Source organism: Taudactylus pleione, unplaced genomic scaffold (genome assembly GCF_031769625.1).
Source record: "Taudactylus pleione unplaced genomic scaffold, aTauple2 ptg000499l, whole genome shotgun sequence".
Lineage (NCBI taxonomy): Eukaryota > Metazoa > Chordata > Amphibia > Anura > Myobatrachidae > Taudactylus > Taudactylus pleione.
This window is the reverse complement of record NW_028284901.1, coordinates 229,955-256,390: the sequence shown is the minus strand read 5'-3', so window position 1 is coordinate 256,390 and position 26,436 is coordinate 229,955. Positions and strand designations below refer to the sequence as shown.

Below are 26,436 nucleotides of genomic sequence, written 5' to 3'. Positions count from 1 at the left end.
ATGAACTTAAGAGCTGATTCAGAGCCGCTCGCTAGATGTGTATGCAAATTGCGTAGGCAGTGCAATCGCACAGCAATGCATTTGCACGCCCAGTATTTCTTAAGCTGCATACACACACAACGATTTTTTTAATGAACGATTTGAGTAAATGATTTTTTCCCTTGAAAAATGTACTAAAATCGTTTACTAAAGTTGTTCATTTACTAAGTGTCATGAACGATTTTTATGAACTACAAACGATTTTTGCATATTCCCTTAATGAAAATCGTTGAGTTGACAAGTCTGACTGAACGACAAACTACAAACGTGAACGCGCATGAACGATAATCATTCATCGTTTGACTCAGAAAGTGAACGATTTTTGCCATCAATTTTTGTTAAACGATATCGTTTAACGATAATCATTTAAAAAATCGTTGTGTGTGTATGCAGCTTTAGAGAGCGATCACATAGTGTATGCAGACATCCCCCAGCCTGTCTTAAGATCCTCACTTGTGCACATCATGCCCAGGAAGTGTATCCAACCATCGGTACATGACCATACCCTGCCGCAAGCACTGCGAGCACTTCTGTGTAAATACAAGCCAGGTGACGTGTACTATGATGCTGTCTTATAATTATGCACACTACTAAAATTCAGTTGAGATGCTCAGGCATGCCTGTGTTTGCACCTCCACTCCCTTGTTTTTAATGGCCAGCCCCTGTTACCACCTACAAACTGCTTCCCCTGTCACTCACTCTGCTGGGCTGTCTATGCGCAGTGAGCAAACACATTGTGAGCTTTCGCTAAGGTATGCGCACTGCAATGCATACACACTGCATACCATCGGCAGCAGCGAACGTTTGCATCTTAGCAAGTGGGTCTGAATGAGCTCCTTAATCCCAAAAACAAAGGCCCTCATTCAGAGCCGTTCGCTATTTGCGGTCGTTCGTTTAAAAACAAGGGGTGGCTATTCAAATGATCCGTACGCACATTGCAGTCTGTTCACACCTCTAAGTCTGAACGAACGAGCAAAACATACGCTCGTTTATTTGTTAAAAACGCCCCCTGGCCGCACGCATCCTACGTCATGTCCGCTATTTATTAGATTAATCGAGTACATCGACCAGCGTATGAACTGCTCGCTATTCTTGTGGTTGGTGTTTGCTACCACAAATTTGCGAGCAGTTCTGGCTCTAAAATAATCCAGTGACGTGGTCAATGACGCTGCTGTTTTAAATATACACACCCATAAAACGCCCGTTTTGACCTTTAAGCACGCCTGCGTTCGGATCTCCACTCCCCATTTTCAACCACCTTCCCCTGTTACCACCCACATACGCCTCATTCTGTCACTCAAAATAGCAGGCACTCGCTATATAGCGTACAAACGATTTTCGGCCGCACTGACTGGTTCGCGCATGCGTACTAAAAAGCGTACGCATGCGCAGATGTGCAAACATCGCTCGGAACGAGCGTACTGCCGCTAACGAGCGGCTCTGAATGAGGGCCAAAATTTCCACAGCATTTCACCCCTGCCACAAAAGGACCAGCTGGCGACATATCAGTGATTCTCTCGTTAACACAGGTGATGCTGATTGAGTTAGAATTAACAGACTGGAAGCTTTAAAAGGAGGGTGGTGCTTGAAATCATTATTCTTCCTCTGTTAACCATGGTTACCTGCAAGGAAACACGTGCAGTCATCATTGCTTTGTACAAAAAGGGCTTCACAGGCAAGGATACTTTTGCTAGTAAGATTGCACCTAAATCAACCATTTATCGGATCATGAAGAACTTCAAGGAGAGAGGTTCAATAGTTGTGAAGAAGGCTTCGGTGTGCCCAAGAAAGTCCAGCATGCACCAGGACCGTCTCCTAAAGTTGATGCAGCGGGATTGGGGCACCAACAGTGCAGAGCTTGCTCAGGAATGGCAGCAGGCAGATGTGAGTGCATATTAACGCACAGTGAGGCGATGACTTTTGAAGGATGGCCTGGTGTCAAGAAGTGCAGCAAAGAAGCCACTTCTCTCTAGAAAAAACATCAGGGACAGACTGATATTCTGCAAAAGGTACAGGGATTGACTGCTGAGGACTGGGGTAAAGTTATTTTCTCTGATGAATCCCCTTTCAGATTGTTTAGGGCATCTGGAAAATCACTTGTCTGGAGAAGGAAAGGTGAGCACTACCTTCAGTCCTGTGTCATGCCAACAGTAAAGCATCCTGAGGCCATTCATGTGTGGGGTTGCTTCTCAGCCAAGGGAGTGGGCTCACTCACAATTTTGCCTAAGAGCACAGCCATGAATAAAGAATGGTACCAAAACATCCTCCAAGAGCAACTTCTCCCAAGAACAGTTTGGTGTCAAACAATGCCTTTTCCAGCATGATGGAGCACCTTGCCATAAGGCAAAAGTGATAACTAAGTGGCTAGGGGAACAGGTCCATGGCCAGGAAACTCCCCAGCAGAGCTGTAACTAGACTTTTTGGTGCCCTGAGCCAGAAAGGACATTAGCACCCCCCATTTTTCAAATAGGGACATAACGCACCCAAAAAAAGGGGAAAGGCCTCATGGGAAAGGACCAGGGAAGAGATGGGGTAGGCCAGAAAATGCTTGGATGAAATAAGAGGAAGCTAGAAGTGAGAATGATAATAAACAGAAAATTAACAGGCCTGAACATTGCCGCTTGTCCTGCGGAGCCCTAGTTACAGCCCTGCTCCCCAGACCTTAATCCCATTGAGAACTTTTGGTCAATCCTCAAGAGGCGGGTGGACAAACAAAAACCCACAAATTCTGACAAACTCCAAGCATTGATTAGGCAAGAATGGGCGGCCATCAGTCAGTATGTGGCCCAGAAGTTGATTGACAGCATGCCAGGGCGAATTGCAGAGGTCTTGAAAAAGAAGGGTCAGCACTGCAAATATTGACTCATTGCATAAATAAACTTAATGTAATTGCCAATAAAAGCCTGACACTTATGAAATGCTTGTAATTTTACTTCAGTATACCATAGTAACATCTGACAAAAACACAGAAGCAGCAAACTTTGTGAAAACCAATACTTGTGTCATTCAAAACATTTGGCCATGGCTGTACATTTGCTGGGAGTGTATTCATTAGTATTAATGTATGTTCTCAGACCTGTGCCTTATTTCCCCTGTGACAGTATAATCTCCTGACCCTGTGATAAGCCTGTATACTGCATACTCACTCGCTTTAGGATGTTACTGATGCCAGGACTGAGTTCCTTTGGGTAGACTGGGTTATCATTGAGGACAGATTTTATAACCTCAACAGACTCTTCACCACAGTAAAAGGGTTGGTCTCCTGTGGCCATCTCAAATACCATGACACCCAAGGAAAAAATGTCTGCCATGGCATCATACGGCTTCTTTCTAAGCATCTGTAAAAACATGATGGAGAAACAGATGATTAGTACATTGTCCAACCTGGCAGGAGGCACCGGGTTATGCTGACAGCTCTCCTTTTTGTGCATAATGAAACATCTGATGGAAGGAAGAATATCAATGAACATATACAGGCAATTACACAGACAGCATTCAGCTGAGGGTTTATATGAGGGAAATCAATTACTAAATTAAAATAACTGTTATGATAAATAATGACCGTGTATATTATACTAGAGAGCCAAAGCAAACACCGAGACAAATGAGGCAATCACAGCAATAAATATGGAGAAAGTGCAATGGTTACTGTTATATAGAAATATGATCATGTACATAAAGCTGTGGTGCCCAGTAGAGTAGTCAGCAGTTGGTATACATGGAGCTGCAGCGTGATGCTGGCACATTAGTGGGTGGAGAGACTTGGCAGCATTACTCGTCAGTGGAATCTTCTGTGAATGATGGAAGACAGAAGACACAAGTGACGGGGAAGCTACTGATACTTTCAGCCGCTTATGTCACAGGAAGCGCTGGATAAGCTGCAGCGTGCAGAAGTACACCTGGGGGACTGCAGAGGAAGGACAGCTTGGCCATCTTTTTGGAAGCTATTTAAATATGGAAGTGGGAACATCAAGAGGGGTGAGAGCTCCCTGACTGAATGTACCACAAGGTCATAAGACTCATTTGGGGAATGAATACCCTGTGGAAGCCATTCATACACTGTACTGCTTACTATATATTGTTACTGAATCATTCCTGGTATAGGCTTTTACTCTTTGGTAAAAGGTTTTTATTAATGTAAACTCACTCATCTACTAAGCTCTCACCCACACCTCTCCTCCCTACATCTCCAGCCTCATCTCCTCACATGCTTCCTCCCACCCTCATCTCTCTGCTAATCTCCCTGATCACCACTTCCCACTCTCACAGTCAGGACTTCTCCTGGGCCTCTCCTAACCTCTGGAACTCCCTCCCTCACTCCATTAGTCTTTCACCTGCTTCCCAGACTTTACATGTATTGTTTTCATTCTACCCTACTACCCTCCCTACTACCTCTATAGTCTCTGCCCATCTCTACTTTACCCTCTGCCCCCTATTGTGTCCACCCATATCCCCTATAGATCATAAGATCGTGAGAGCAGGGCCCTCTTCCCTTTTTTCATCTCTACATAATTATGCTAAGTGAACATTGCAATGCTTGGGTCTATTCATAAATAACAATGTTCCCACACCATGTTGCCGCATATCACAGTGATATGCAATATGACATCTTATATAGGAAGAAGCAGTGATAGCCTCTTTCTCTGGCCAAAAACTCCACTTCACTGCCTAATAATTACACCCCTATGTGACTATGGGCCTAATACAGAGGTGAATGCAGTGCAGCGATTTTTTTCCACATACTGTGATTGATTAGTAACGATGGGGGGAGGTAACGGGTGTGAAGATACAAAAACACAGGCATGTCACCACCGTATTCTGGGCCCCTCCTAGTCAGTCTCTGCGCATTTGTTTGCAGATGGACTGGGCCCGGCCTCTTAGTTGAGACGGACATTATGAGACACCGTAGGGTTGCTCAGAAGTTCAATTCTGGGACCGATGTTGGGGCTATTGTATGTAAGCGGCGGGTCCGAGACGCCAGCCGGTGGGCATCTCTGTACACAAGACAGCGGCTGAGTCATTAACATATTTTCACAAGTCCGCTGCATCTGAAATCTCAGTTACAGTACGAATGCAACAGCTGCCACCTCTGCATCAGCCCCTATGTAACATTGCTTACTTGGATATATTAGTCTGTACTTATATAATTTTGTGTCACTTCTCTTCCTCTTGAAAATATTCTTCTGGACTATAACCTGATTCAGAGATGGACCCTAATCGTGCTGCAAATGTGTACACAGCGACTGTGCAAGAATATGCAAATGTCACAGTCACCTAGATTTGTATTGAGCCGCCCACCGGTGACTTCACAAATCCAAGTGACTGTACAAAGACCCAGCATTAGTCATAGATCAGTCGATTATAGGAGTCCTGAGTAACCCTATTGTCACACAGAGTGTCCACGGCAACTGAGAACCATTTTTCTGCGTACGGGATCACAGACAGCGACATGTACCCAAAATGGTCACCAAATGCCTCCCCCTTTACTCCCCCCAAATGTTCCCGGCCTGTCAATCACACTGCAAGAAAATAGTCGCTCAGACAGCTGGCGGTAATGGAACTTGATACATGCTCAGATTCCGATAATTGCTCAATTGCGCAAACATCTGCATTGCGGTCCTGATTCAAAGTAATATGCAAACCCGATGGTATGTGTACTATTGCGATGTTAGAAAACTGGTGCATGAGCAGGATCTGTACTACACAGGCGCCAGTCTCTACTGCAAGATCTCTCACAGTTCCCCAAAGCTAGAGCCTGATTCACAGGCTGCGGCCATTTGGGGGTGGGGAGTGGGTGGAGCTAGCCTCCATGTCTTGTCCCATTATTGTAAGAGTGTTGAGGCCAGGGTCTGCGTCTTCCAACACAAACTTCCTGGCCTTGACTACGCAGCTGCTAGGGGCAATCTGAGTAACCTCAGGGTTACTCAGATTGCAGGTTGTCTTGAAGAACATCTGATGCTGCATCTTAGGGCACAGCAATTGTATATGCGATGCTGTCATGAGGCCTCTATGTACACAAGACGCTTCCTGCTGCATTAGTATATCAGCTGTACGGTATTGCACAGCTAATTCCCTGCAGCTGTGCAATACCACACAATGCTGGCTTAGGCCCTGACTCAGACCCTGCGTCCATCCCTGACTCAGACCCAGCGTCCATCCCTGACTCAGACCCTGCGTCCATCCCTGACTCAGACCCTGCATCCATCCCTGACTCAGGCCCTGCGTCCATCCCTGACTAAGACCCTGCATCCATCCCTGACTCAGGCCCTGCGTCCATCCCTGACTCAGACCCTGCATCCATCCCTGACTAAGACCCTGTGTTTAGATATCATTAAGAACCAAGATGTTGTCCGATTAATAGTGAAATGGAGATACAGTATGAGAAGCCTGTAGCCAATTAATCTGTTACTCACCTCAGGGGCCATGTAACCCACCGTCCCAGCAGCTCCTGATATCTTCTGGCCATTGGTGTTTTTAACTGCGAGGCCAAAATCACCAATTTTGGCATGGCCAACAGCATCCAGGAGCACATTCTCTGGTTTGATGTCCCTGTGAGGAGAATGAGTGTAAGTTCTGCCTGTCAGACAGCTACCAGCTGTACAACTTTGTTTGTTACAGAGAAAGATTCCCAGAGACACAATAAGAACCATGTCAGCGACACAGTGGGAAAAAGGGATCAGTGGTGTAAAACATGGTGACTGTAGGGAGGCAATCACTGTGACTGACAGCTGCATAGAGTCACTATGGGGCCTATTTATTAGTTATCAGCTTTTAGACCTAATAAACATAATTTCTTATCTATATCTATAGAGGCAGCCATTGCCGTGCAGACATCCTATGGATCCCTTTCCCAATAACTATCTGAAGATGGTGTTAGCTACTGGGGCCAAGCTCCAGAATACTTCACATTCCAGAGCTTGGTAAAATCGGCATATACAGTATGCAGCCCCCATATAAACCTATAGAAACCTATGGGGGCTGCTTTTGTGATTAAACTGGGGGATTGCAGCAGATATCCCCAATATGTGCTGAGATTCCCTATACATACATTCAGGGGTTACTTAATATTTGCAGGTACCACCTAAAAAATTGTATTTTCAGGGGAAATCTATGATAAATAGGCCCCTATGTATGCGGTTGGATAAAGAGGGAGATAAGAGGGTGTGTGAAGCAGTCACAAGAACCTCGCCCTACATATCATGTAACTCAAGAATGAATGATCCCCCATTTGCAGAAAAGGGCAGCGACACTTCTCTATAGCCTGACCCCCAGCAACATAATAGCTATACTGTAACTGCATATAGGGGGTTACTGTATGTGATCATTAGAAATAATGAGTTACCTATGGATAATGCCCCTTGAGTGGAGGAATTGGAGCCCACAAAGGATTTCTGCTGTTAAAAATCTGATGAGGAAGAAAGAACATAAATATTAATAGCAAATATTTTTAAAGTAAAATGACCAATAATGAGATAGTACATTCCCCCTGATATAGTATCAGAGTATAAGAGTGACACGTGACATATTATTATCACACATGGGGCGGGATGCATGATGCATTGCACTCGCGATGCATTCCACCGGTCATCGCATGCATGCTGGCGTTGGTATAGCTGGTATGCATGACGATCACCGCAAAGGACCGCTCTGTCGGTACGAGCATCCCTTTGCGAAGGAGGGACATTCGGGTCTTTGACCCAGAAGCCCCTCTGGCATGTGCTGTGGAGGATGCTGGGAAGGATTCAATTGGAAACCTCTCTCAGCACTCTGCTGAGAGAAGCCCATGGGCTCCTATTGATAATCCCAACAGGAAGATGTCGTTACCCACCGCGCCCTCCGAGGCTAGGTGCATATGAGAAATGCACATTTTCGACCACATTTCTGCCCTTGATGAATCCCGCCCATGCTCTTTGTATAGCTGAGTAACACAATGGAGCCCCTGTGTCCAGGAGACTCTGTATTATACACAGACCTGTCACCATGGACACCTATAAAGGCCCAGCCTGGATTTGTTAGGCCGCATAGGCCGGGTCCTACTGCAGCCCAGGTGCAGGGATGGAAACACTGATGTTACTATTTGTCATATCAATAATAATAATAATAGTAATAATATACCCACGTTCTTTCTTACCTGCTAGTGGCATCACCTAATGGGGCACTCTTCTCTATTAGCTGGTATAGATCTCCCCCACTCAGGTACTCCATGATGAATATGATGTGTTCCTGTATAGGAATCAGAGAGTATGATATAAGTTACATTATGGACATTACTCTGACACACAGCAGATTATAATCAGTAATACTCAGTCACCACTAGTGATGTGAATGAGCCCAATGTATACGCTGTATACAGCCCATCTTCTGTCTGAGATGGGCCTCTACATATATAATGCCCACAGGACACGGGGTAAGTGATTGAGTCAGTGCTGGACAGTGAGGAGCACGGGATGAAGGATCCCAGATACTACACAAATGTACAGAATTAGGATAATAAACCTCTGTGTCAGAATAATGCGTCATACAATATGTGCCATTGGAATTATGCGGGGGTCCAGTAATGGTAAAATAATTGTCTTATATTACAGAAGCTGTGATATTCAGAAGTTAGTTACAATTATGACAGATACAGAGACTCTTACCGGGGTCTGGGATGCTGCATAGCCATGGGTGAAGAAAGTGCTGTTGCCAGTGACTTGCAGGATGTCCCGCTCTATAAATATAGGGTTCTTGCCCCTGAGTAGTGTCCTCTTCTTCACCAGTTTTACTGCCAGCTGCTCTCTGCTGTTGGGGTGGGATGCCAGCAGTACCTGCATGAGACAGATAATTTTACTGGTATGAATACCCCTTTCCCACTGCTGCAATAACCCTGGTTATTGCCGGGTCGATCCAGGTCACTGCTGAGTGGAAAATGGTCCTGGAAAAATAACCCAAGTCAAGTGACCGAGGAATCTAACCCAGGTCACGACCAGAGTTGATATCAGAAAGGAACTGAGTATCGGTCCACTATAAACAGCATGACCAGAGTCACGATGACCCGGGTCATTCCTCAAACCAGGGGTTGGCCTGGCTTCAGTAACGCTTGGAGAATACATCAGCTTCAAAAGTCCACTGTAATGCCGGACCTGGGATATAACTCAGGTCCAGCTGCTGGTGTAAAAGGGGTAAAACCTGGCTCTGACCCGTGCTTACTCTGTGCTCAGTGCTCACAGCTGGGTTTTTGGTGGGATAGGGTATAAGAGTTAGAAGAAATTTGCAATGTTATTTAGCTGTGGAACCTGCCTGGCTGACACTCCCAAAGATCATTGTACAAACAGGAGACAGCAAGATAAATTGATAACAGCAAGGTGAGAATGTCCCATCACCCCGTATGGAAAGTACAGGGGATGAGCGTCTTCCCTGAGCCCAGGATTGTAGATCTTTTGTGCCCAACATTTATTACAGAAAGCCCAATCTCCCCATCTAGTAGATCCTTGTGGGTCTTCACTTGTTCCTGAGATACCAACCATCACCAGCTTCTCAGCCCCTATAGTCTCTGTAATAGCCTGTACACAAACAGGACATTGAAGTGAGGTTATTTGGTGACTGTTCTGGGCAACAAAATGTAAGAACAATGGAGCCCCAGTTTTGAGCAGACAGCACCATATCCATACCTCCCAACTGTCCTGCATTCAGCGGGACAGTCCGGTTTTTCTGGGACTGTCCCACTGTTCCACCCACGGGCCGCAGTGTCCAGCGGTAGGGGGAAGTTGGGGGAAGCATACACCACTGCTCTGCATAGCAGAGCAGCGGATATGCAGAGCACAGCATCTATTCACAGCATCCGGGGGCAGCCCAGCATCTCGGAGATGCTGGGCACGCCTTTTCGTGATGTAAATGGGGGTGTGCCATTAGGCCACACCTCCTTTACCATCTCGTAATGCCCCCTTTTCGGGCGCGCATCTCCAGTCACAAATGTTGGGAAGTATGCCATATCTAACATTGGCCTATTACATGTACTATAGCTCAGCTCTGTTAAAACGCAGAGCAGAACTGTCCCCTAGCACCTCAGAGGTAACAGAGGATTTCAGAGCAGGGAGTGGTACAACAGGCTGTATGATAATAACTAATATCATTGCCATGCATGTGTGACCTAGCTCCGCCCTGACACCTACACTGGCCACGCCCCTGTCAGCTGTTCTAAGCAACAGTCCAAAACCATATATGGAGGTGAGTGTGGGAATGTGCCACTGTATCCTCTATATTTGCCTATTTACATAGGCCCCATTGTATTTTTAATGGAGAGCTCCCAATGTAAACACCTATGTGCATGTAATGATAATTATATTTAGATATGAGCGGTAAAGATTCTGTGGAATCCAAATCGCTCTGAACATAGGGGATCCGAGTCCACCCGAACCCTGTTCAAGTGTTCCCTGCCTGACTCAGATCCCCGTTAGAGGCCGAGCCGCAGCCTCCTGATGTCGGATTCTCGCGAGAGAATCCAACGTCAGGGCTCCTCTAGTGTAGGGCAGACCACTGTGATAGCTGTCTGCCCTACACAGACACAAACACACAGCCGCCAGCGGCAGCTGTGTGTTTGTAAAAGCAGCCAATGAGAGTCAGGCAGACTCTTATTGGCTGCTGCACGGAGGGAGACGGTTGGAGCTCACTCATGAGCTCCGTCTTCCGCCTCCCTCCACGCGTAACAGAGTAGAGCAGAGTGTACGGAGACAGGAGCGGGGATTCAGGTAAGTACTACTGGGGGCCTGCTAATGGGGGCACTACTACTGGGGGCCTACTACTGGGGGCACTACTACTGGGGGGCATACTACTGGGGGCATGCTAATGGGGTCACTGATACTGGGGGGCATACTACTACTGGGGGCATGCTTATGGGGGACTACTGCTGGGGGCCTGCTACGGAGGGCATACTACTATGGGGCATACTACTGGGGGAATGCTAATGGGGGCACTACTACTAGAGGGCATACTACTACTGGAGGCATACTACTGGGGGCCTGCTAATGGGGGCATTACTACTGAGGACCTGCTAATGGGGGCACTACTACTTTGGGGCATACTACTATTGGGGCTTGCTACTGGGGGCACTGCTACTGGGGGCACTGTTACTGGGGCCTGCTACTGGGGCATGCTAATGGGGGCACTACTACTGGGGGCCTGCTAATGGGGGCACTGCTACTGGGGGGCATACTACTACTGTGGGCACTACTATTGGGGGCCTGCTAATGGGGCACTACTACTGGGGGCACCACTACTGGGGGCATGCTAATGGGGGCACTACTACTGGGGGCCTGCTAATGGGGGCACTACTACTGGGGGGCATACTACTAGGGCATGCTACTGGGGGCATTACTACTGGGGGCCTGCTAATGGGGGGCATACTACTGGGGGGCACTACTACTGGGTGCCTGCTAATGGGGTGCACTGCTACTAGGGGGGCATGCTACTACTGGGGGCACTGCTTCTTGGGGCATACTACTGGGGGCATGCTAATGGGGGCACTGTTACTGGGGGCATACTGCTACTGGGGGCACTACACTGGGGGCCTGCTAATGGGGGCCTGCTAATGGGGGCACTGCTACTGGGTGGCATACTACTACTGGGGGCACTACTAATGGGGGCACTACTACTGGGGGGCATACTACTGGGGGCCTGCTAATGGGGGCACTACTACTGGGGGGCATACTACTGGGGGCACTGCTAATGGGGGCACTACTACTGGGGGGCATTCTACTGGGGGCACTGCTACTGGGGGGCATACTACTACTGGGGGCACTGCATAGGGAGCCCTCCTACTAAGGGGACTGCATAGGGGGCACCACTACTAGGGGCATTGTGTAAGGGACACCACTGCTGTGGGCATTGTATAAGTGGCACTACTACTGTGGGCATTGTATAAGGGGCATTACTACTTTGGGCTTTGTGTATAAGGGGCATTACTGTGGACATTGTGTAAAATGGTCACTACTGTGGGCATTGTGTAAAAGGGTCACTACTGTGGGCTTTGTGTATAAGGGTCACTACTGTGGGCATTGTGTAAAAGGGTCACTACTGTTGGCATTGTGTAAAAGGAGCACTCCTGTGGGCATTGTGTAAAAGGAGCACTCCTGTGGGCATTGTGTAAAAGGGTCACTACTGTGGGCATTGTGTAAAAGGGGCACTACTGTGTCGTAACATAAATAAGAGACACTACTTTATGGTGTAATGTGAATCAGGGGCACTATGTGCTGTGTAATGTGAATAAGATTGTGCACTGTGACTCCTAAGGCCGTAGCCCACTTTGTAAACAAGTACTGTGATTCTGCTGGCCGTACCCCACTGGGTGGGTGCACTACTTTTCATTTCTGCCACTGCTGTGTGGCAATCTGTCATTGATGTGCTTTATACTGTGGTGTCTGCGCCGCTGCTTTGTCGCTTGGTAACCAGTCAGATCACTGCAACCTTTGGCCAATAATGGTGAAAACTATAATTTAAACTGTGAGGTGGTCTAAATTGACTGTAAATGACTGGAAATCAAGGTTATTTAGGTTAATAATACTCTAGGAAGAAAAAAAAGCCCAATTTATGTGATTTTAGCTTTTGTTTGTCAAATTTTGTAAAAAAATCCAAATCCAAATCCAAAGCAAGACGACGAATTAGAACCAAATCCAAATCCGTCAAAAATGGTCCTGCGCACATTCCTAATTATATTATATAGTTATTAAAGCAAAGTTCTTAAGATATATTTGCTGCATTGTTTACAGGTAAGTCACCAAATATGTACTAATCACTTACCTTCCCGAAACCGCCCTCTCCAATAATACTGTGGTAGATCAAACATTCCAATATATGAGAGGCAGCGGCTGTTTCCAGGGGGCTGGCTGGAGGGGTCCCACTTACACCTTGTGGCATAAAGAGAAATCACATTTATTGACTGATATAAACATAGATATTTGGCAATATTTAATTTAAAGGTTTGAGATAATTATATCATAGAAAGTATTTATACCCTGTATTATATAGTATCTGGTAAGAATATTGTTATGTTGCCTAATTATATGTTGTTGGGGTGTAAGAGAAATGAAATACATGAATAGGGAATAGCTGCCAGCATTGGATAGGACAATGTAACAGTCACAGGTGCTGCAGAATAGTAATAACAAGTAATAAAGATGTTGCAGAGTTAGGTGATAGGGAAAGGACGTGAATGGTGGTGAGAGGTGAGAACATGACGTCACCGTATTGCACGTAAGTACTAACCTACACCTCACTTACTTCTCTATTACATTACATGTGGGGGGAGATGTATCAAACCTATAGCAACCAATCAGCTTCTGTAATTTTAAAGCTTTTTATTGTTAGACAATTTGATACATCTCTCCCTTATTAGTGTTTTCAAGCAAAAGGCTTTTTACCTGCTGTTCCCTTTTTAAATTTCTTTTGATGGTCTGGGTCTTCACTTTTGTGAGTTCTCTTATTGCCCCTCCAAGCTGTGAGCTCTATGATGGGAGCACTGGGTCCCTCTCCTGGGCTGTCATGTCTCAGCTCCTTCTTCTTTTTCTTATTGCAGCCAGTGTCCCCGGTCTTGTCTAAGGGTCTCTTTACAGCTGATCTCTTGCTGATGGTGTTGTCTACCTTGGGCCTCTTATTAGGGGCCTTACCTGGCTGCTTTGATGTTCTAGCCTGGTTCCTGTTGTTCTTACACTGATGGTCCTCTCTCACCTCAATATCTCCTCCCTCTGTGATATTGGGAGAATCTCCTCTTCCCACACAGATATCCTCCTTATTACTCCTACTACTCTCCTTAATAGGAGACCTGTTGTTATCTGGTCGCCTTTTCCTCTTTCTTGATCTCATATCAAGATAAATCAAGAAAAATAAACAAAAATTCGCTAAGCACGAATAAAATCGCCTTCACACTGCAATAGGTGAAAACACACAAATGTATCTTGTGCAGGTAAGCAACTGAGCCAACAGCTCTCTGACATCATAAAGCTTTGTGACATCACCAGCTGCTGTAGGCCCAGTGTCACTGCCTGTTACCCACAGTGCCTATAATACAACCATGTTTATATAAATTACTGGTGGGCCCTGTCCCAAGCACTGTGATGGGAATCTTTGGGGTCCAATGTGTCACCCAAATCTCATATGTAATTACTGTACTTATTTAGCCTATCAGGGTCAGGTGATACCTGTCTGCTTGTAAAAAACAATAAAAATGGGCTGCTATAGTGTGATCCACAGGTTACATTCAGCTTTTATTTTATATCAGTAAAATTATATACAAAATTATTAAAATTTAGCAAAATATAATAATAGAGCAATCTTAGGGCCTCATTTACTAACGAGTTTTATCACCAAAATGAGTGATAAATGTCACTGTGTATGATAAATGGTGCTCCAGCCAATCAGCTCCCAACTGTCATCTGTTAGAAAAATGACAGTTGGGAGGGAGCTGATTGGCTGGAGCACCATTTATCATACACAGTGAAACTTATCACTCGTTTTGATTATAAAACTCGTTTGGAAATGGGGGCCTTAGTGTCAAAAAGATAGGAAATTATGAAATAAAAACTACTGTATTTTTATTCCTGAGATATCTCAAAAACTTTCTGGGGCTGTTTCAGAGTTGGGTGCAATGCAAAGAAAAAAGGAATCACTTTGCACCAGGACAAACCATATTGTACTGCAGGTGGGGCGGATTTATAATATGCAGAGATATTTAATTTTGGGAGGGGCATGTCCTATCTGAACTCTAATTTGAAGTGTAAAAATAAAGCTGCCCAGCATTGTAGGCTACATGCTAAATCAGCCATTATTTACCCTGCATTCAGAAGGACAGCGTAAGGCAGGTGCAATCTGACTGAGCCAGGTTAAACCCTGTGGTTGTGATAGCAGTATACCTATGAGAATGTTGTTGTTAGTGTCAGACATTAGAATTAGCCTATAGGGTTCCTAGGGGGTGTGGCCTTGCTGGTATATTCGGTCTGATATGCATACAGTAGATTCAGCCTCTTTGTTTCTGGAAATAATGTTTTTGTTTTTGCATGTTTGTTTGCTATGAGTGTTGTGGCGGAAAGAACGGTAGTGTGTTTTTAGTCGTTATACAAGTTAGATGGGTGCGCTCTCCTTGTTCAATTATAGGCCAAAATGTCCTACAGGGAAATGACACAGCCCGTCTGGGTGTGCTTTTTCTGGAGAGTTGAACTCTAACGAGTGATGTGTTTGGTCTGCCTGTTTTTGTGGGAGTGTCCGTTCTTTGTTGTCCACCACCATACTAACTTTAAGCTCACAATCAATTTCAATTGGCAAGATCTAATGGTCTAATTCGATAGCCCAAATTCAATATTTAATTAATTATTATTAATTATTAATAATCTGTTGTCAAATAAAATTGACCTTTAATTTTAAATCCAACTGTTGTTGTCCGTGTGTTTAGTTTTAGATACGTTTTTAGTCGTTTTAAGTCTGTAAGGTATAGTGCACATATCAACCATTAGGGAGTTTAATAAAATACATGCATTTGTACCTTTGCATTGTAACATGGTTTGTCCAGGTGCAAAGTTACTGGCTTTGTTTTAGTTGACTTTGCTCCAAATTTAGAATCAGCCCCTTTTTCTCATATTAGGGGTGTTGCAAATAAGGGCCAAATGTAATTGCAAGCGAATTGTGGAAGCCGCCATGATTCCGGCGAGATAGTCTTTACATTTAAAGTGATAATTAGTTTAAAGGCAATATCAGCTTTAAACCTAGTGACTATCTCACCAGAATTGTGCCGGCTCCTGTAAATCGCAGGCTATTACATTTGGCCAAGATACTTTAATATCTACACTAGGGGTCAAAAGATTTACAACACCCCCATTTTTTCAGTTTTTATTGACATTTTTTTTGCAATTCAAGTCCAGTTAATAACCTTACACAGGGAAGCCCTGAGCTGTTAGAGGATATGGAAAAGAGTTTAGCTTAGCCAAAACTGTGTAAATGTTACAGTTATAAGAAAACACCTTTTTCAGGGAACAAGCAATGGGCTAAGGGCCTGATTCAGAGCCGCTCGTAAGCGGCAGTACGCTCATTCTGAGCGATGTTCGCCCATCTGCGCATGCGTAGGGTTTTTAATACGCATGCGTGCAGGGCCGCCATCAGGGGGGGACTGCCGGTACTCGAGTCCCGGGCCCGGACCCTGGCAGAAAGGGAGGGGGTCCAGTGCTGCTCCTGCAACTGCTGCATAGTCCCCCGCAGTGCCCGCACTACCCCCTTGAGTGAAAAGGGAGTGGGGCACTGCTACCAACCTGAGAAACCCCTTCCTTCACGATTCCCCTACTTCCCCCTTCAGTCGGCTTGAAATGGGTGCGGAGCCAGTGTCAAACCCCGCCCCCCGAACACCCGCGAATCGCGTCGTTCCTTGGGGGCGGGGCCTAATAATGCAAGATGCCAGCCACCCTTTAGCAACCAGGTGCTGTGCAGAATTGTAAGTAATAAATATTTTTGTGTTTGTCTGTGTTAGTGTGTATGTACTGTATATGTCTATGTGCTAGTGTGTATATATGTGTATGTACTGTATATGTCTGTGTTAGTGTGTATATATGTGTATGTACTGTATATGTCTATGTGTTAGTGTGTATATACGTGTATGTGTACTGTATATGTCTGTGTTTGTGTGTATATATGGGTATGTACTGTATATGTCTGTGTTTGTGTGTATATATGTGTATGTACTGTATATATCTGTGTTAGTGTGTATATATGGGTATGTACTGTATATGTGTTAGTGTGTATGTACTGTATATGTCTGTGTTAGTGTGTATATATGGGTATGTACTGTATATGTCTGTGTTAGTGTGTATGTACTGTATATGTCTATGTGTTAGTGTGTATATATGTGTATGTACTGTATATGTCTATGTGTTAGTGTGTATAAATGTGTATGTACTGTATATGTCTGTGTTAGTGTGTATATATGGGTATGTATTTCGGTATGTGTTAGTGTGTATATATGCGTATGTATATCTGTATGTGTTAGAGTGTACATATGTGTATGTATGTTTGTGTGGATGTATGTGTATGTACCTATGTTAGCGTGGATATATGTATATGTGTTATATATACATGTACATGTATGTTATGCTGCATATATTATATGTGTATGTGTGTGTTTAACTATATATATATATATATATATATATATACACAGTATATATATATATATATATATATATTTATTTTATTTTAATTATTTTATTAGAAACCCCCTCCCTCTCCCTCAGAAAATCCTGTATTTGCCCCTGCACTTGTTTAATAAATTTTCTTTTCCTTTGGCGTTGGGGTGCATGACATCACGCCACTGGATGGGAGATGTCAGATGAGCCACGGCATGTGAGGAGCAGCGCCAGCCAGCCCTGGAGGAGAAGAAGCCAGAAGGAAGAAGCACAAGGCGATAAGGTAAGTCATAATCAATTAGACCTAGCAGTAGCGGGAGGGGGGGCACAGGGGCCCTGCCTATTTTGTCAGTCCTGGGCCCCACAATATCTGATGGCAGCCCTGCATGCGTGAACCAGTCAGTGCGGCCGAAAATTGTTTGTTCGCTATATAGCGAATGCCTGCTATTTTGAGTGACAGAATGAGGCATATGTGGGTGATAACAGGGGAAGGTGCTTGAAAACGGGGAGTGGAGATCAGAACGCAGGCGTGCTTAAAGGTCAAAACGGGCGTTTTATGGGTGTGCATAATTAATACAGCAGCGTCATTGACCACGTCAGTTGGTTGTTTTATAGTCAGAACTGCTCGCAATATAGTGGTAGGAAAAACCATCCACAAGAATAGCGAGCAGTTCATACGCTGTTCAATGTACTCGATTAATCTAATATATAGCGGACATGACGTATGATGCGAGCGGCCAGGGGGCGTATTTTTCAAATAAACGTCTGCATGTTTTGTTCGCTCATTCAAACATGGAGGCGTCAACAGACCGCAAGGAGCGAACGGTTCATTTGAATAGCCATCCCCTTTTTCTGAACGAGCGAGCGCTAATTGCGTCCGGCTCTGAATCAGGCCCTAAGACCTTACAGCTGTTCTGCAGCAATGACAAAGAGACTTGCCTGGGCCATGATGCACAGTCAGTGCACTACTGAAGACTGGGAGAAGGTCTTTTGGGCTGATGAATCCAAACTTTAAATCTTTGGCTCATCATGCAGGGTTTTGTACACTATCGAGTAGACAAAAGGATGGTTTATCAATATGTGGGGTTTATTTACTAAGCGTTGGCTTGTAATAGCCACCACTTCCACACATGTTTTAGCCAAATATTTAAAAGGCCAATGCTTTTAATAGCAAAGCTCTCCATGTTTTGTAGTAAAAGCATTGACCTTTTTAAATTTCAGGCTGAAACACACCAGAGTAGGAAGCGAGATCGTCTGGGACTCTTTTGCTGGAACCGAAGCCAGCAACTTGCATGAAGTTACTGTCACCTGGAACCAAAAGGGTGACCTCAGCATTTTGCAGTGCCATGCAATACCCACTGCTCTGCATCTAATTGGTCAAGAGTTCATCCTATAACATTAACCTGAAACATATGTCCAGGCTATGGGGCAGATGTACTAAGCTCTGGAAAGTGATAAATTGGAGAGTGATAAACTACTAACCAATCAGCTCCTAACTGTCATTTTTCAAACACAGCCTGTAACCATGACAGGAGCTGACTGGCTGGTAGTTTATCACTCTCCAATTTATCACTTTCCAGAGCTTAGTACATCTCCCCCTATGTCAGAACTGCCTTCCGAGGAAAATAATTAGACGGTAGGCTTCATATCATGGAATGGACAGCACAGTCTCCAGACTTAGGGCCTGATTCAGCTTTGGGAATAGAGTAAGATATAGCAAGTAACTGTGAACCTGGACAAACCATGTTACAATGTAAGGGGTGCAAATAGTATTACATATATTTTGTGTGGTAAATACTGGCTGCTTTTGCATGTAGCCCACAAATACTGCACAACTTTATTTTTACACTGCAACTTAGATGACAGTTTGGGCTCATCCCTCCCAAATCTAAATCTATCTGCACATTTTACATCTGCCCGACCTGCAGTGCAGCATGGTTTTACCAAGGTGCACAGTTACTTGCTATATCTTACTATATTCCCAAGGCTGAATCAGCCTGTTAAACCCAATTGAGCTGGCTTGGGATAAACTGCACAGAAGGGTAAAAACAACTAACCAATAAGCTCAATACATTTGTGAGAACTTCAGCAACAGTGTTGGAAAGAACTTCCCGAACTCTGAGCCTTATACAGAGATGCACGCCATGCTGATATTTACGCAGATTGAGCGATTGTTTACCATCGTACATGCATGTAAGCTGCATTGTGCATGTGCATAGATTATTTTGTGACTGCGCTCGCACAGAGGAGTCAATCGCAGAGTGAGTGACAGGTAGTCAGCATTTGGGGAGGTAACGGGGGGGCGACTAGGCATATGCAGGTGTGTCTGACCGTTTAAATGCCATTTCATGGGTGTGCATAAATAAGCCATTGCGATCTCCTTCGCAGCATGAGAGCTCTCTGTGTGTCAGTCGCTGTGTTTGAGACAGGTCAGACTTGCCACCTATGCTGCATGGCTGCCCGATCTACATCGATGTTACCGATGTTTATGCTGGTGTGAGACATTGGATGCATATGAGAAGGCAGCAGTGAGCGTCTCTATGCTTGTGCAAGGTTTGGAGACATTAGCATATTTCTGCAATTGCGACCCATGCAAAATCGCAGCTCTGAATCAGGCCCTCTATGTGATTTCCATGGTAGAAAGAATGACTATGAGTAAAAAATGTAGATTAAAACTTGTACAATGAGACAATAAACTGCAAGCACTTCACTAAGAACTGGAAACATGTGGGTGTACTAAATCTTTTGAATTTGTACCCCTATATTGGGCCTGATTCATCATAGATCACAACTGCATAAATTAGCCACTGCGATGCCATACAAAGCCAGGGCCGAAATCAGGGGGGGACTGGCAGGCCTCGAGTCCCGGGCCCGGAGACAGCGGAAAGAGAGGGGTCCCGGGTGCTGCAGTCCTGCACTTGCAGCCCTGTTCAATGGAAATACAACACTGCCGGCTGCTTGTCATTTATTGTGCCGCCGCGAGCCAGCCGGAGCTCGCGGACCGGCAGCCAATCAGGAGCAGCCGCTCCTGATTGGCTGCTGGTCCGCAAGCTGTGATTGGCTCACAGTCACGCCATATTGGAAATGCCGATGCACGGATGCAGCGCTACTACTAAAGCCACCCCGGCCCCTCCCTCTCTCTGCACTCAGCGCTGACTCTGGTTGGCTGGCTGCACCAGCGCAGCCAGTTGAAAAAAAATCGAAAAAAGGTACCATACTACTCACCCCCCAGTCCAGAAAGCTGTCCCTGCCATTCTTCCTTGCCCTGTGCTTCTCCCTAGTCCTACCAGCCTTCCCTGTCCTGCCCCCTCCTCACAGGTCTTAGTAGCAATTGTAGTAAATAAGTATATGGAGTAGTGTCTCTTTATTTACTACTATTGCTACTAAGACCTGTGAGTGCCACTCGTGACTCTCTTTTATATATATATATATATATATATATATATATATATATATATATATATGCTGCCTTACTGCTTTTCAAATTGGTTTACGCAAATTGGTGTCCGACCCTCTGGTGTAGCTCCACCCACCTCTGCCAACTCTCCCCCCCCCTCCTTGGTGGGGGCCCTGCCTATTCTCTCCCCACGATTTCTGATGGCAGCCCTGTACACAGCTCAGGCTTGCCTACCCTCCTGATTTGGCCAGGAGCCTCCCGAATATCGGGTGCTGCTCCCGGCCCCCCAGAAAGGCAGGCAAGCATCCCGACATTCCCCAACCCTCCCGACCTCCCCCCAGAATACACTAGAAATCCCCACAGCGGGGAGACTGTTGACACGATTCGCGCTGAATCGCGTCATCGTGGCCCTGTCCCTGCTTCACAGTGCTGAAAATAACGGCATTGTGAAGAGGGGGCGGGGCCACGATGGTGCGATCGCACAGCCCCGCTCTCGGCTCCACCACCAAACGTGTCACAGCTGTCCGGACATGACCCCCCCTGTTAGCCGACAATCAGCTCCATCCCGGAAGGAGGTAGCTGATTGTCGGCAAGTATGACACAGCCTGAGGTTACATTGCATGCGATGAGGTTAGCAAATTCTGAGTCAGACCTGTAATTGTGTGTTAGGTTCCGATGGTGCTCGATGTTACCGATGGTTTTGCAGACTTGCAATGTGTTACGGATGTGAATAAGGTGAAGTGGGCGTCCTTATGTTAGGCTGTAACGGGATTGTGATTGCAAACATTAGCATATTTTCGCAGTGGGTCTCCGTGCGTAATTGCAGCTACGATCGCAATAGCAATTGTAATGAATCAGGCCGTGTGTTACTTATCTCAGGGGGAACACTGATGGTAAGTCTGGTCACTGAGTGATCCTTAAATGGACCCAGTTTTCCAAAATATTGATTATGTTTTATTTTTGTAGTTCAAATACCTAAATAATATTATGGGGTGTGTCCACCATTATATATGTGAGAATTATATTACACAGTGGTGATACTGACATGCATTGTGCTATTGGTGCTTCAATAAGTTTTATTTCTTATGTCTGTAAGTATTTAATAGAATATTTATTATTGAAATGTTAGAACTCGGGGAGAGAAGATCCCTGACAGGTGCTCACTGTCATAGTGTCCCTAGTAGGGTCCTCCTCCTAAGCGCCATTGAAGACCATCAGTAGGGACCTCCGGCCTTTGTCACTAAGGAAAAAAAGAATAGAATTAACTATTCAGCGCGTTTCGTCCTTTAGGGTGACAAGCAAGGGAATAGTCACGGGTGATGGTGACCTTCACCGGGAGGATAAACGGTCATCACAAGCACTGGTGCCTCAGCCACCCAGGTATCACCTAATAGTACTTGTGCACTGAGGGTGAAATGTGGGTGTGCAAGGATCACTGATACCGGAAGGAAGGGGACAAGGACAGGACACACACACGGAGTGTATACTCACCATTCTAATACTTGTCACCTTGATTGAGGGTCAGTCAGCACCTGTGAGGAGATATTACACAGCCACCCACACAACTACCTCCATACTAACCTAAGTAAGACCGAAGGCTGTCAATTTAAGCCTAAGGGACATTAAACCACAAGTGTTTTGAGTGTTGCCAGTTTAATAACGTGTTGGTTATTGCCACTTTAAGTGTAGCTGGTCTTATGCAGCCAATAAATCTTTCATGGGGAGTGGTCTAAGAGTATATAATGGAGTGATGTATGCAAATCTGCCTCTTTGTTACAGTTTTTTTCCAGGACAGGGAAGTACAATGTGTGATGTGAATCTCCTGTATTTATCTCCTTTTTTCCTTTTCTCTTTCTCCTGTTCTCTACCCTCCAGCTATTCTTTTGTTCTCTTACCCTATACTTTCATTCTTTTCCCTTTTCTTCCATGCTATCCCTCAATCTTCTATACCCCTGGGATTCCTTCCTGGTCTCTCCCTCTTGCCCTTCATAATGTCCCCCCATCCACTCCTGTTAACACTGCCCGCTATGTGTGCTGCTGGGCTAAAACAGCAGGCTCCCATGCTGCCCAGCTCTTTCTCTCCCCCCCCCCCCGAGCAGGCCGCCGCGCTTATCGTGGACAGGGCCTGAGGCAGCGCTTGTGCAGTAGGGCAGGGCCGCAGCTATGGCCGTGGCTGTCGTTCCTGACCTTTATCTTTGCTGTACGGAGGCAACTGGCGGTATCCACCGCCTCCGATGCTGCCTCCACATGGTGCCCGGCGTGGCCGCGCGCCTTAGCAGAGCCGAGGCCCGAAACTTCGGCCCCGCCTGTGCTGTGAGACGGAGCGCGGCATGTTGCCGCTGGCTCCGTCTCTATTTTGTTTAACCAGAGGCAGGCAGCATTGGCTGCTCCGCTGGTTTGGTTCAGTGAGCGGCCTGCGGGCCGTTGGGCACCCGCTATTGGGGTGGCGAAGGGCGAAGGGGGTATGGCTTTGCCCCGAGTGCGGCCGCCATCTTAATACTGGGGGGCTGCTCCTGCCTGCTCTAGGCGCGGCAGGAAATCCTCCCAGGTTCCACAGTCTGCCCTATTTGTGCCCCATAGTATAAGGGACCATACAAAATTAGGATCCCCTTAGTAATGTCACTAATTAACTAACTGGCACACTTCAGTCCCTGTTGATCTTTTAAAATGTGTTACTAGGAGATCTGGAAAACATGCAATGAATATGGTTGTGCAGCCGGTAGTAAATAAATTGGACAGCCAGTAATAAATAACGTGGTGCATCGACTAGGGGATCTGGAAAACATGTAATGAATATAGTGGTGCAGCAAGTAGTAAATAAATTGGAAAGCCAGTAATGAATATAGTTGAGCACCGACAAGGTGACCTGGAAAACATGTACTGTTCGGGGTGCACTGATATAGCCCATCTATAGGATCAATTATTAATACTGAATAATACCCTATCCAGTACATAAAGAGACCAATCTGTGCATCTATGTCCACGGCAGTACATGTTTCTTTTTCTGCCCTCCCCCAGATTCCCCAACTTGCTCAAATGATCTGTAATAGAGCCCACATATGTAATAAAAAGATTCAGCTCAGACAGGATGACTCTACTTTTTACATTGAATTGATTACTGAAGCTGTTTGTCCTGGCTGTATATGGAAGAATTATTTAATTCTGTATATTCGTATGATGCCTGTTATAGCTGGTTTTCAGTGCTGATTATGCCCTCTTAGTGGTAACATGCTAAAAATCAGGCATTTGAAAGCCCCTCTGTAGAAATTCTGCGTTTGCCTCTGAGCCCTATCCCCCTTTACAAACAAGGGCTGTTAGGTTTGCCCAAGTGGGAGGCACAGGCAGGCCCCTCCTACATATATTTAGCAGAGGTCGCGTGTGTGACCAGTAGCAGTGGGCTCTCCACTACCACAGTACGCAGTTACGCCAGCAGTTATTTAGTCTCCTATGCATAGAACTAGGCAGTCCTGGCTCCGCTGACCCAGAGTGCTGCCTGGTCGGCTGCCCAACACTGCATCAGTTGTTACCAGAGTTGGGACCATGGCGCCCGTAAAAAGTGTATGTCATAGCACCCACCCCCCTGCACACACACTCCCTGTACTGAACCGAGCTAGTGGGGTATGGCAAGCTTGCGGGGGAATACTGGAGTGAAGAGTAAAAACAGCAAACAGTGGCAGTATCCAGTATCTGGGCACTGAGGTCCTATTGGTAATAGAACATTTTAGTTATGCACTATCTGACATTAATGGGTAGCTGCTTTGACACTGCTTATTTAAGTATAGCACCTAGGATCTAACTGTGATCTCCTTTGAATCATTGATATCAATTGATGAAAGAGCTTGGCCCACAAAGTCACGGTGCTTGTATTTTTGGGCCCACAAAGTCACGGTGCTTGTATTTGTTATACACAGAGGGCTATGGCCCACATTCACGGTGCTTGTATTTGTTATACACAGAGGGCTATGGCCCACAAAGTCACGGTGCTTGTATTTGTTATACACAGAGGGCTATGGCCCACAAAGTCACAGTGCTTGTATTTGTTATACACAGAGGGCTATGGCCCACAAGTCACATTGCTTGTATTTGTTATACACAGAGGGCTATTGCCCACAAAGTCACGGTGCTTGTATTTGTTATACACAGAGGGCTATGGCCCACAGTCACTGTACTTCTATTTGTTATACACAGAGGGCTATGGCCCACAAAGTCACAGTGCTTGTATTTTTTATACACAGAGGGCTATGGCCAACAAAGTCACGGTGCTTGTATTTGTTATACACAGTGGGCTATGGCCCACAGTCAAGGTGGTTGTATTTGTTATACACAGAGGGCTATGGCCCACAATGTCATGGTGCTTGTATTTGTTATACACAGAGGGCTATTTTTTATTTTTTTTACACACAGCCACTTCTTGTAGTCAGTGTGCCCCCTTAAACAGTCACCTCCACTTGTGAGTCTCTGGACACCGCACTTAATCAGCAGAGTATAGTGCAGCATACATCAGCATGCAGTGTGCCCCCTTACATACACAGTCACTTTTGCCAGCGCAGCCACTTAGCAGAGTATAATGCAGCATCAGTGTGTGTCCCCTTATACAGCCACTCAGTGATCAATGCTAGTGATCTAGCCACTCGGTGCCCCCTCAGCCCAGTTGCAGAGTAGCGCACTATCGGAGTGTGCAGGACAAATGGCGCTGAGTCGCGGGACTCGGCACCTTATGTAGAGGCGAACTCTTGCCTCTCGCGAGAGTTCAGCACTCTTGCAAGATCCCATGTCAGGACGCAGACGTCTGGCTCGCAGTGGGGATCAGAGTTGGCAGGAACACCCGAGCCTCAGCTCAGGTGGACTCGGATCCCTACTGTTCTGAGCGGTTCGGATTCCACAGAATCCGAACCGCTCATCTCTAACTAAAATTCGCACCAACAGCCAAGATGGACAAGTTTGACACATACATGGACCTCAAATAATTATTTGCTAAGACACCCATGCCCCCAACACAAACCAACAAGTAACGACATATACAAACACACCAATCATAAACCCACCTATCAATTCTACCCCAGTTACATCATGGAGAACCATATACAAAGGAACAAAAACATCATTATCAAACCGGCAGACAAATGGGGTGGAATAGTCCTACTAGACAAAGCTGACTACCTTAAAGAAGCGTTAAGAATACTTAGCGATGAAACCACATATAGTAATCTGAAACAGGACCCCACCAAAAATTTTTAGTCAGTACTTCAGAGATTACTTAAAAAGGGACTTCTTGAAAGAATACTCACGAAACAAGAACATGAATTCATTAATATAAAAAATTTGGTAATTCCTGTATTTTACTACTTACTCAAAATTCATAAAGACCAGACACAACCACCAAGCAGGCCCATCATATCCGGAATTAAGTCACTCACCGCCAACCTCTCACAATATTTTGATACCTACCTACAACCATATCTAAAGGCGCAAAGAGCATACCTCCGAGACACAACAGACATTCTCAACTGACTAAAAAGCATGAAATGGAATGAAGACTATTGGTTAGTTACTTGTGATGTGGCATCTTTATATTCCATCATAGATCATGAACAGGGTTTAGAGATCACCAGACACTACCTCACTTTGGACCCAGAAATGGAAGAAAAACAAATAGACTTCATCATTGAAAGCATAAATTTTATCCTAACACACAACTACTTTTGGTTCGGCGATGAGTTCTACATACAGACCAAGGGAACCGCTATGAGAACAAGGTTCACGCCAAGCTTTGCAAATCTCTTTATGAGTTACTGGGAGGACAAAAACATCTGGTCCCATCCTAAACTCGACGCGAACCTCGTTACATGGACGAGATTCATAGAC

General features: G+C 45.5%; 1 protein-coding gene across 1 annotated transcript in view; it reads right to left on the bottom strand.

Annotated features, from left to right (window-relative positions):
* LOC148501852 (protein kinase C delta type-like) overlaps positions 1-26,150 on the bottom strand; it is a 28,902-nt gene extending 2,752 nt beyond the window's left edge. Inside the window, exons 1-4 of the mRNA XM_088449890.1 lie at positions 26,124-26,150; positions 8,171-8,262; positions 6,453-6,588; positions 3,186-3,377 (exon numbers count right to left, since the gene is read on the bottom strand). Of these exons, the coding sequence (XP_088306016.1) occupies positions 3,186-3,377; positions 6,453-6,588; positions 8,171-8,262; positions 26,124-26,150 (447 nt within the window). The remainder of the gene's footprint in view (positions 1-3,185; positions 3,378-6,452; positions 6,589-8,170; positions 8,263-26,123) is intronic.
* Positions 26,151-26,436: the final 286 nt, after the last annotated feature.